This window comes from Peromyscus eremicus, chromosome 3, assembly GCF_949786415.1.
Source record: "Peromyscus eremicus chromosome 3, PerEre_H2_v1, whole genome shotgun sequence".
In the NCBI taxonomy this organism is placed as follows: Eukaryota; Metazoa; Chordata; class Mammalia; order Rodentia; family Cricetidae; genus Peromyscus; species Peromyscus eremicus.
Genome location: NC_081418.1, coordinates 137,815,264 through 137,827,676, shown reverse-complemented (window position 1 = coordinate 137,827,676; position 12,413 = coordinate 137,815,264). Strand labels below are relative to the sequence as shown.

The 12,413-nt window shown below is 49.1% G+C and overlaps 1 protein-coding gene across 1 annotated transcript in view; it reads left to right on the top strand.

Moving 5' to 3' along the window:
- Prmt8 (protein arginine methyltransferase 8) overlaps positions 1-11,745 on the top strand; it is a 90,270-nt gene extending 78,525 nt beyond the window's left edge. Inside the window, exons 8-10 of the mRNA XM_059256915.1 lie at positions 437-587; positions 10,476-10,597; positions 11,306-11,745. Coding sequence (XP_059112898.1) covers positions 437-587; positions 10,476-10,597; positions 11,306-11,389 — 357 coding nt within the window. The 3' untranslated portion in view covers positions 11,390-11,745. The remainder of the gene's footprint in view (positions 1-436; positions 588-10,475; positions 10,598-11,305) is intronic.
- Positions 11,746-12,413: the final 668 nt, after the last annotated feature.

The window sequence follows — 12,413 nt, the reverse complement described above, 5'->3', positions numbered from 1 at the left end:
TGAGTAGGTCTGTGGTGACCCTCCTTGCCCCTCTCAGAATTTTCTCCCAGGTAATAAAGACGCCGAGCAGGGGGGCCCCACACTTTGTGATGACTGGAGGAAGGTAGCAATGCTTGGCTGGCCACCAGAAGCCATTCTAACTTGCTTTGGTCTCCTCAATCACTCTTGTCTCAAGCTTCTGCCCCTTTGGCCTCCTCCCCCAGCAGATGGACCTTCCTGGTTCAGTTCTGGTCAGATTTGGATTCAGTTCCACTCACACCATTCTCCAAGTGTCCTTTACCTTAGGAAAGATGGAGGAGGTAGTTGGGAGGGCGGTGGGTGGGTCTGGAAGTCACCCCAAAGTAGTGGCTAATCCAGTTTCTCTAGGGGTAAGGCTACTGGGCCCCCGAAAGACAGAGGTTGTAAGCCTCCGGCTTCTTTCTCCTCTGGGCTACAGGAAGTGGACATTTACACTGTGAAGACGGAAGAGCTGTCCTTCACATCTGCCTTCTGCCTGCAGATTCAGCGCAATGACTACGTCCACGCCCTCGTCACCTACTTTAATATTGAATTTACCAAGTGCCACAAGAAAATGGGTTTTTCTACAGGTGAGCTCTCCATTGGTTTTCTGTAACTTCCCCTCTGTGCTTCCTTGAGGCTTATGGGTAGGAACCAGGGCTGGCCTTAACTTGGCCAGACATCAGTTGGGGCTGTGACCTGGCATCTCACGAGCTTTCTCCATCTGAGGAGAGGATGTAGCCCCCACTCTCTTGACTTCCCAAGGAGAAGGTAAACATGATAGAGGTAGAGTTCCCAGAGCTGAGAGCTGGCGTGGGTGTCACCAGGAACGCACTCTGGCCTCCCCTTTGCTCTTCTATCCTTGTGGTCTTTAAGGAAAGAATTCCTATGAGACATGGTGTAGTTACATAACACAGGGGAGCTTATTGTAAAACAACATGAGGTACTTTGGAGGGTGAGAGTGGATAGTGACCAAAGGGACCTTTGTGGGGGGGAGACACTCTGGACGGTCAAGCGTGAACAGTGCTCAGGGAAGTCGTCATTCTGACTTCCATCCTTAGGTCTACCTTACACTGTGTCTTGTGTTTGAAGGTTCCTGTGTGCTCACTTGTGTGAGCACAGGAGAATGGAGGCTGTCCCAGTCAGCTTTCTGTCGCTGTGATAAACACCATGGCCAGAAACAACTCGGGGAGGAAAGGGTTTATTTAATCCTACAGCTGTTGTTGGTCACTGGGGGAAGCCCAGGCAAGAACACAGAGACGGGAACTGAAGGACCGCTGCTTATTGGCTTGCTCTCAGGTTCACATTTCCCTCCTTTTTTATACATCCCAGATACACCTGCCTAGGGATGGTACCATCCATAGTGGCTGAGTCTTCCCACATCAATTAACCATCAAGAAAATACCTCGTAGACATGCCCACAGGCCAATGCAATGGAGGCAATTCCTGTCAGTTCAGAATGACATGTCTCCACCTGGGGCCAGAGATAGACTTCTCATTGTTTTGACTAATCATCCAAGTCTTGCTATCTCTGTTCCTGTTTTTACAAGCTGCTGATAATGTGGGAGGGCTCATCCCCATCACCTCCACCCTGCTCATATATGACGCCCTACTTAACACTGGGTGAGGGCAAGGTAGGAGACATGGGCTGGGTAAGGAGATTCCCTTTTGAAAATTTTAATGAATTATTATTATAATGTGTGTTATGATGTGTGTGAGGGGTGGGTGTGCTGTGGCGTGCTTGTGCATGTGGAGGTCAGAAGACAACATTTCGGAGTTGATTCTCTCCTTCTACCTTTATGTGGGTTCCTGGGATCAAACTCAGGTCAATAGGCTTATGTGGTAAGAGTCTCTGGCTGCTGATCCATCTCAACTGTGCCTGTCCTCTGGAGATTTTTAAATATGTTTATCTGGTTAGCATTTGTGAAAAAATTCTGTGTGAAGGGTAAGAACACCATAGAGCTTCTGATAGAATCCCCTTGTGGCCCTAGGACAGCCCATATGCACAAGTGGGATTGTGTGTATAGCATGCAGAGGTGATGGCCCCTACCCAAGACTACACATAACTCTCTCTGGGCTATGAACTGGCCTCTCTCTTTTCTTTCTGCTTTTCCCTCCTGTGTCCACTCATTAAGTCTGTGGTTGCATTTCCAGAAGATGACTTCCACTATCCTGGTCTGCTTTCTGTTGCTATAACAAAACATTGGAGTCTGGATAACTTATGAGGAACAGAAGTTTATATGGCTCACAGTTCTGGAAGTTGCAAGTCCAAAAACATGTTTAGCTTGGCACCTAATGAGGGTTCTGTGCTGCATCATAACATGGCAGAGGGTACCAAAGATGAGACAAAGAAAGCCTGAGAGAGTGAGCTTTCCTGCACGGTAGGCCACTCCTGTGATGTGGTGCTTGAATAAGAATGGTCCCCATAGGTTCATATATCTGAATGCTTAGTCACCAGGGAGTGGAACTTTTGGGGAAGGGTTGGAGGTGTGTCACTGAGACCAAGCTTTGAGCTTTCAAAAGCACATACCAGGACCAGTCTCTCTTTCTCTCTGTCTGCTATCTGTGGATCAGGTTGCAAAGCTCTGCTACTGCTCCAGCACCATGCCTGTCTGCTTTCCACCATGATAATCATGGACTCACCCTCTGAAACTGTAAGCAAGCCCCCAATTAAATGCTTTCTTTTATAAGAGTTGCCATGGTCATGGTGTCTCTTCACAGCAATAGAACAGTAACTAAGACACATGATAACCCACAGGTCCATCCATCCATGAATAGATTTGTATATTCATGAGGATAGAACCCCAAGACCCAATTACCCACCCCTCCCCCTCCAAAAGATTTCAGCTCTCAACATTGATGCATTCACTGAAGACCACATTTCCAACACATGAGCTTTGGCAGACAAATTCAAACCATGTCCTTTGTCTAGTTCACCTTGAGAGACTCTTCACTGCCTTTGGGCCCAGCAAGGGAGGGCTCCATGGCTTGGCCCTAGCCCCCTAGTGGGTCCTTAGACATCTCTTGCTGGGAGTGCCCAAGCTCTTTCCCATCACTCCCACCCACAGGACAGCCACTCTGGGCTCCCTCCAGTGCCCTAGGCTCAGGGGACTTCTTCATCACTGGACCATTGTTTCTACATGTTCATTTGGGATGTGACCCAGGAACGGGAGGGTCCTTTATCAGAGGGCTCTTGTTACCCCTTTCTTTCTGCAATAGTCTGCTTGAGCTGCCAGGACAAAGGTCCAGAGACTGAATGTCCTCCATATGAGTTCCTGGAAACTGTGAATGTGCCCTCAGGGGCTGAGTAGGTGTGCTAGTGGCACAGGGGAATGTTCTAGCAGATGTAACCACTTATTTCTTAGATACGTGGGGGCAGGAATGCCCTTTAACCTGTGGACAGGAGGCAGGAGAATTTTTGAGCATATCCAATATCAGGACAGGTATGGTAGTGCACACCTTCAGTTCCAGCACTTGGGAGGCAGAGGCAGGTGGATCTCTGTGAGTTTGAGACCAGCCTAGTCCATACAGTGAGTTCCAGATCAGCCAGGGATACAGAGGCCTTGTCTCTAGACAAACAAATGAACAGACAAACAAACAAACAAACACAAATCTTGTCCAGATCCCAGAAAGTCTTCTCCTAGGTCCAGCACTCAGCTTCTGACTACAAAGACTAGTGTCTCCTGGGCTCTATCATCTAGGCCGGCCTGGTGCTCTCTTGGCCCTGGGAAAAACCAGAGATCCCCCCCCATCTGGGCCATTGCTGAGGGCTGCCCTCCTTCAAAGGTCAGTCGGTGAGCTGAGCTCTTTTTCCCAGTGTGCAGGAGCAGCTTGGAGAGGGGAAGTCAGATTCTGCTTGAACTTTAAGGATAAAGGAGACTCAGTCTAGCAATGGAGAAGGGAGGCTGGTAGTGAGGGAACCATGATGTCTAGCTCTGTCTCTCCCATCTCCCAATGATGATAGCACAGAGCCTACCCTGTGGGTGATGAGAGCCACCGGCAGGGGCACTCTGGAAAAAGCTGTGGGTGTCTAAAGCCTGGATCCTGACCCATGACTCTTACTAAGGCTTATCTTTCTTGAAAGTGATTTGCTTCTGGTCCCAATATCCTACTGGACTTCTGTCCAGAGTTGATTCCCTGGCTCTGTGGTGGCAGGATTGACATTCTGATGGTCCCATGAGGAGGAGGCTTGGTTAAAGCTCAGCCCAGACTCCAAACTGTTGCTTCTGGGCTTCCTGAAAGAAGGTGAGGACTTGAAGTGTGTAACTCTAGGCTCAGTCTCCTCTGTCTGTTGGCCATCCCCTTACCATTACTCCGCTTAGGCTGAAAGCCCAGGTGGAAGGCTCTTCTCTGCCTTCGAACCATTAGCAAGCCATATTTCCTCTTGTTTGCACAGAACTCTGCAAAGCTGAGCTCAGGAAGGATGTTCATAGGCCCTAAAATCTTTAACTCCTGTGTCTCTGTGCAGTGACTCTCAAAGTGTGGTATGTGGACATAGCCCAGGAAAGCCTCACCCTAGAACCATCAGTTCAGAAACTCTGAGGGTGGCCCAGCCTTCTGTGCCTCGGCAAAGCCTCTAGGTGGCCATGGTTCCCACTTGAGTTTGAGAAGCACTGTGAGACCATCTGGAACGAAACAGTTGAGAATTCAACTGTGCCTGACTCCCTTCTGGTAGGCCAAGCCTGTCTCCTCACCAAGGCATGTCCTCTGCGCTCACCCAGTCTCCATGCTGCTTGTAAACTCTTACCCTGCTTGCTGAGAACCAGAGGAAATGCAGCTGGTTAGTCTCTTAGCCCTCTCGGGAGATGAGCACCAGTTTAGCGTGTCAAAGACTTTACTAGACCGTGTGCACTTGTCAGCGGGCTCTACTCAGAGTCTTCACTCTGGCCACTGGCAGAGAAATTTTTTTTTGTTGTTTTTCAGGCTCATAGGTGCATACAATTTGATAAATCCCAATGTTAGGTTCAAGACATGCTGTCACAATTGGACAACCTATGCATGATTCACTTTTGACTTATTTGTTTATTAATATAATGAGTACCCATGAACTTACCACCTAACTCAATAACTAGGATGGAGATGAATTATTAACTAGAACGGAACTAAATTATTAACTACAATGCAAAAGAGTAGCTGGAAACAAATTTATTATTATTTCTGTTGGAATGTAAGTGCACGAGCTATTGAGTAATACTTAATTAAAATATAAATATCAGCTATAATGGTTGATGAATAAATGATATATGGTAATATTTATAATTAATAAATGTAAATAAACTAATTCATATTCACAGAACTCCCTGTGAGCCCACCTCAGAACTTAGTGGCTTAGTTACTCAGTATCTCTGAATTTTTTATCTAAATGTCCCATTTCCAGCCATCCCATCCCTAAATTAAGTAGTCCTATGTCCTGACTATTGGAAAAAGAGTTTTAATGCAATCATGCACACGCAAAAACAAGATGCTGATGGTGGGAGTTTGTGGATGCATCCTCCCCTCCCCAGCGGGTGCCCCTCCCTGCTGGCTCCCCATTGAGTCTTCCATCTCAGACCCAGTGCAGCCAGCTCTGGGGGATCCACTCAAAAAAGCAAATCACATACTGTGTGGCTTGAAAATGCTGCTGCTAATGGTTCTGGCTGCTTTACAGCATCAGGCAGAAGTACCCAAGGTTCCAGGCTCCGCCAGCCAGAGGCACAGCTGTCCCTGTCCCCTTGAACTCATCCTCTCTGAGGGTGGGAGGAGATTTGCTGCTGCTGTTCAATCCAGGAAAGCTGTGGGGTGTAGCTAGAGTTTTCCTGCCTGGCCCACAGTCAGGACAAATCTCTATCACCTGCCAGTCCCACAGCCACTCAGACCCAACCAAGCAAACACAGAGACTTATATTGGTTACAAACTGTATGGCCATGGCAGGCTTCTTGTTAACTGTTCTTATAGCTTAAATTAATCCATTTCTATAAATCTACACCTTGCCACATGGCGCGTGGCTTACCGGCATCTTCACATGCTGTTTCACTTCCCAGCTTTATTCTCCTCCTTGTCCCGCCTACACTTCCTGCCTAGCCAATGGCCAATCAGTGTTTTATTTATTGACTAATTAGCAACACATTTGCCATACAGAACATCCCACAGCACTGGGTGGAAGGCAGTGGCCCTAAGGGAAGCTGGCTTCAAATATCAGGTTTTCCAAGGTACGATGATAATCACCAAAGATGCCCTTGAGCAGGTGACTTTGTGGGCCTCAGGCAGCCTCTTTCCCGATTTGCTATCCTGTGGCACTGAGTCATTTTCCAGGTCAATGAAGGCTCTCTGTGCACAGTCTTTAATTTCCAAGAAGCTCACTAGACAACACAACTCTAAATATACAACTGGAAAACATATAGCCTACAAAGAAACACTAACTACTTGACCACTAGAAAGTAAAACGGGAAGCAGAATTCTCTTTCTCAAAGCACAGAAGGATCATTTCATGAGAGGCCACTCCCAATGGCTCTCATGGCTCCCTGTGTTTCCATTCCTCACCCAAGATCATAGCTTCCACAGTTCTGCTTGCACTATCCACTACTTGCCTGATGGTCTTCTAAGGGTGTAGGGACTACAGGAGGGATGAGCATGGGAATGCAAAGCTGTGTTCGTCTTGGGCATTGCTGGACAAATTCAGAGCCATGCCTGGTGCATGACAGGCATCCTAAGCCAAAGATCTTTGAATACACTTTCTTATACTTGCAGCATTCCAAACAGTATTGGTCATACTCATTGTAAATATAGAGTGAAAATCAGCAGTAATCCAGAACCAGGAAGCTGGGCTGACATGTGGGTCCAGAATACTCTCAAGAGGAACTCATCCTCATAATGACTGGAAGCTGTGCCATCCTGGATTGTGGGTTGGGACTGGGAAGGGGGGAAAACTTAGTCATTGACAAAGAAAGCTTTAGACATCATTCACAACCCTGAATGCATGGTTTAGTGTGAGTACCACCCCATGCATTGCGGCATTCCAGATATAACTCAGGCATTGTAGAACACCGGCATGAGGCAGTGTCTCTTTGCAGGTATCCCTCAGTTTATGGATGGGTACTTACACACCAGTTCATGAAATGACTCACTATCAGCTGCCACAGCCTAGCCATCCCCTAATGTGGTTTTGTTATAACTAATCGGTTCTAAGTGGGGTGTCCATATGATACAGCTTTCAATTAAGGATGCTTTGGCAAGCAAGAGGGTGAGCTAGTGATGATTGTGCGGGGTGAAGAGACATGAACTGTGTCCCCAGGCACAGAGGGAGGTATGGTCACTCTTTACGATCCATCTCACCCTTACAATACCTCAGGGGATAAATAGTGTGACCTATAGGTCCATGTGGTGGTGCAGGATTTCCAGGATCACAGTACAAACCTGTGGCAAAAGGAATATAGAACTAGGTGGGGCCTGTCATTCTTCCCACCGTATCTACCCAGGAGGATTCGAGAGAAGACAGCCACTTTAGCCATGGGGGCAGATACTCTGTCTTGGCATGTCTGACCCCTCTGTGCACCACCTCCCCAAAATTATTGAATTAGAAATGCAAAACCAAGCAGAGCCAAGCTTCTAAATTCTGCTGTTTCTACTGGACACAGTGGAAAACTCAGATGAGAAAAGATGTTGAGACCGTTAGGCCACGGCTACTGGTTCCACTATGGAAATGACGTTTGGAAAATCTTTTGAGACAATATTCCTTCCACCCAGGAATGGCATGCATGCCTTGGGCCATTCCTTGGAAGCCGTCTGGCCTCACTGGCCAGCAGACCTAAGCCGGTGAAGCTTGGATCCTCAATGTCTCTGATTGGGTGATAGAGGAGGCAGCTCGAACCCCCTTAACTGAAGGTCTTTAGGAACACCTGCCTGAGTGGGTGGAGGTGGAGATGGGGGTGAGAGTGCTGTCACTCACACTCTGGCATTCTGCACACACAGCCAGAACTGTCTTTTGGCAGTTTATTTAGAGATAATTGGCAGAAGCGTGCTGAGAGCAGGTGGTCTGTAGACAGCAGCGTGCCTTGCAGGCTGGGTGCTAGGTGGGCTGGAGGCCCCAGGTCTGCATGGCACGGGCTGTGGTATCTCACTCCTCCTTCCCCCTCCAGATGCTCGGGCTGTGCTTTCTCCTGTGACCTTGGGGTTTCATTGATTGCCAAATGCACACACTGAAGGCTGCCCTAGTCTCCATCTGACCACTGACATTTGATCACGCCCGCTCCCGGCAAACAACAAAGGGAAAGGAAGGGCCTCTTTGCCATCGTTAAAATAGATCTTGGGGTTTGGGAAGATATTTAAGGTCACCCCGTCTAACTTGGTGCGTGACAAATGAGCTCACTGCCAGTGGTGTCCTCAACACCTTGGGGAGGAATAAGCAGCTCAGTTCCCACGGTTGTAAGAGAGCTCCAACTCCTCCTGCAGATGCACAACTGACTCCTAGTAATTCCCCACGGCGCATGTAAGGCAGTCTCCCATGCAAACAGTCTTCCGTGTGTTTGAAGGACCCTTATGTCCTTCCCAAGTCTGGTTGCTGTTAGCGTTGGTTTTAGGCAAGAAGCAAAGTCCACCGGGGGAAGATGAGGGTCTAAGCCAAGAGGCTGTCACCCTAAAGTGAGTCTCCTGTGGCCACCGGCTTCAGTTGAGCATCTTTAGGCACATCACACATCACATGATGCTGTGCTTTGGGCTCTTGACACTGTCCACTTATCGGTGTCCACTTGACACTCGACTCCGTACTTTTAGATTAAATTTGGGGAGAGCTAAGCAGTGCTAAGCAAGGCTGGCCTGGCTCTGCTCTCTAGGAGTCTGTGAAGGATGTAAACAAGTGAGGGGGAGGCGCTCATTCTGAGGCATGCTAGGCATTGTGATGACATCCATTCTGGATGCCCTTGGAGCACCAGATAGATCCAGGCTGGAGTGGTCCAGGAAGGCTGGCCTTGAAGGATGAGGATGTAGTGAGTAGGGAAGGGGGAGAGTGCTTCAGAGGCAGTCACTGCCAAAGAAAAGGACTGTATCCAAAGACACAGGGCCCCTCCCAGTCAGCTGGAGACCACATGAGATCCAGTGGCAAATACCCAGGAGATTCGAGCATCACAATGGCCTTGAGCTATGCGGGAGGGGGGATCTGTGGAGTAAGAATCCCCTTCTTTCTGGTCTGGTTGGGAAGGCACAGCTGGAATCTTACAGCAGGATTGGGCCAGGGTGCTGGGTGCAGCGCTGGGGCAAACTCCCAGGCAAGAGAAACTACTCGAAGGATGCAGGAGTGAGAAGGAGGGGTGTTGGTAAAGCTGGGAGACTGGCTGAGCTGTAGAGATTGCATGAACGATGTCATAAATCTACAAATGATGGAGATGGGATGTTCTGCTCTATATGTCTCGCACTCTCAAGTCTTTACTGCACTAACACAGGAGCATAGGGAGGAGACCCATTTATTCTGATGGGATTGGTTGCTGAGGGAGCTCTCAGGGTACCAGCTGCTCCCCGGTACAAGGCTGCCTCTCTTCTGACCCCTCACTGAGATCACCAGTTCAGCGGGGCTGAAATGCGAGGAAGGGCACTGGGGCTGAGTCCGGAGTTCTGGGCCTTGGACTGTACACCTGTCCCCTTGAGTGTTGGTGTATGGGCAGAAATCACTAAGTCCCCCATGAAAGGATTGGTGCTGGCACAAGACACCCCAAGCCCAAGTTTTCAGCACAAAAGGAGATTTATTTGCACCAGAGAAACAAAGGACAGGGAATAAGAGACAAAGACAGGAAACAGAGGACAAGGGGAAGGGAGCAAAGGAAAGGGGGCAGGGGTACTTGTCCCAGAGAAACAAAGGACTGCCTCTGGATAGAGAGGAGACAGCTGTGGTGTAGAGGTAAGTGGCAGCTTATAATGGGAAAGGGGGAAACCCAGTGTTAGGATGAGTTGGTTAATTTTGAACTAGGCATGTTAATAAGGTGAGCCCAAGGGGCTTCTGATTGCTAGGCTTTGATACTTTGCTAGCTGGACCTTGGTGGTCAGCCTCAGGAAAAGGAAGTGGCCAAATAAGGGAACGGACCTTGGTAGCTGGCTTTCGGAATGTTATCTAATGGTTTAGCAAAGTAGAGGGAGGGCTGGAGAGATGGCTCCGTGGTTAAGAGCACTGGCTGTTCTTCCAAAGGTCCTGAGTTCAATTCCCAGCACCCACATGGTGGCTCACAACCATCTGTAATGGGATCTGAAGCTCTCTCTGGCACGCAGACAGAGTACTCATATTAAAAAAAAACAACAACAACAACAAAAAAAAAAACGTAAGCAAGGTAGAGGGGATGGGGAAGAGCAAGGCCTGCCAGAGCCCTGTATGTCGTGCTCAGGCCTGTGTTGGCCATGCTTGGGCGTGCCAGAGCCCTTCCACCGTGGAAAGCTCAGGACTTCATTTGTGGGTCCTGGGCTTCAGCTGACTCTTGTTCATCTCTGACTCTTCTTCCCTCTCTTGTGTTCCTCCCCAGCCCCTGATGCCCCCTACACCCACTGGAAGCAGACCGTCTTCTACTTGGAAGACTACCTCACTGTCCGGAGGGGGGAGGAAATCTACGGGACCATATCCATGAAGCCAAATGCCAAAAATGTGGTGAGTCTGAGGGAGCCCTGCATGGCCGTGACCACTGAGGGGAGCTCCCAGAAGTCACCTGCCCAGCTGAATGTCTTGTGTTACAAACAGAAAAGCTTCTGGGGGAGGCAGACGGCAGCTGTGTTTGCAGGTGACAGGGCCTAAATGATGATCTCAACGTTGACTCTTTCTGACCCCAGTGGCTAGAGGCTTTCTGGACTCTGAACTCAACCTTGAGGACAGCTCCCAGAAGCCCACAGGAGAGCCTTTGCGAAGGGATGTTGTACAAATGGTTCTGCCTCATTTAGGGTGAGCTGAGCCAGTAAATGCAAGAGTCTGCTATAGAGGGAGTGTTTGTTGGGCATTTCTCCAGCTGACCTGGTGGGACCTTGCTGAGGTGTCCCTGTATCTGCACAGACACTACAAGTCTGCAGGGTTTTGAGGGTGGTGTCGAGCCAGACCAGCGCCAACCTCAGTTATCACCTAGATGAAAGAAATCCTGGGACTGCTTTCGTGTGAGGACAGGAAGGCTTAGGTTAGCTGTCAAAGTCCTTCCTGTGAGGATAACGGGGCACCAGAATGGATTCCTGAGGACTGTCCATGGAGACCCCTGAGCTAGAGATGCCATGGCTGCCTGTCCCTGTGGGCTTCAAGAGAAGTCCTGTGCCTGGGAAGGGCTATGATCCCCTACCTAGACTCACACTGTGGCCCTTTGCTCTTTCCTCACAGCGAGACCTTGATTTCACAGTAGACTTGGATTTTAAGGGACAGCTGTGTGAAACATCTGTATCTAATGACTACAAAATGCGTTAGCACATGTGGGAAGCTGCAGAGAGCAAGCGAGAAGAGGCACTCACTTCAGCCTGCCACGCTGCCCAAGGAATACTGTTAGGAGGACCACACTCGACAACCAGAGCTTTCCACTCTGCCTTGAAGATTGGTGAACTTGCCAGGGCTCTCCGGGGCCCCACCATGACGGGGAGCCTCCAGCTCCTCTGCTCTGCCCCCGGAGCCCTTCACAAAGGCTTTGTTGTCGCCTGGTGTGCAGTGGTGGGGGCTCCAAGGATGGAAACATACCCATGTGCCCCCACTGTCCTCCTAAACTGACTCTATGGATCTTCCAAGTTTTGCATGCTGCAGACATCTAGGACAGATTGCTTCCACTAGAACCTGGAGACATAGTGTCTTTGATAGCATAAGCCAGATTTTCTGTCTGTGCAGTGGTGTGTGTGTGTGTGAGTGTGTGTGTATGTGTGTGTGTGAGTGTGTGCGTGCACGCGCAAGTGCTAGTGTGTGTGCATACAGCATATATATTAATTTCCTTGCCCACAAACATCTGTATATGCATGCATATACAACTAAGTGGGCATAGTTGGGCGTTCATTCTGAGGGGTGTGTGCACATGTGTATGCGCGAGTGTGGATGTGTGTGCCTAGAATCTATATTACTCTCAGAGGAGGTTCTGTTGCTTTTGAATAGGAATTTGTTTCGTGATTAGTTTTCCCCATCCCCATCCCTTAACAGATGTTACGCAGCTATGAAACATTCTGTGTTCTAGCTCTGGTCTCGTTTTGACTAGACTGTGGCTCTGAATCCTGAGCACAGTACCACGGGCTCTGTGGGCGCTCAATAAACACACATGAGAACGAAGCAATATGGGATACCTGTGTTCCTGATGCTATGTGGGTGTAGGGGTGGGTGCAGGGTGTAGAGTGGGTGATAGGAAGCCACAATGGGGCAGAAAATCGTGGAGTGCAGGCCCTGCCTGTGTTTATGTTTGTTCATTGGAAATAAGTTCCATGAAAGCAGCTGGGAAGTTGAGTCAGTCCTGCACACC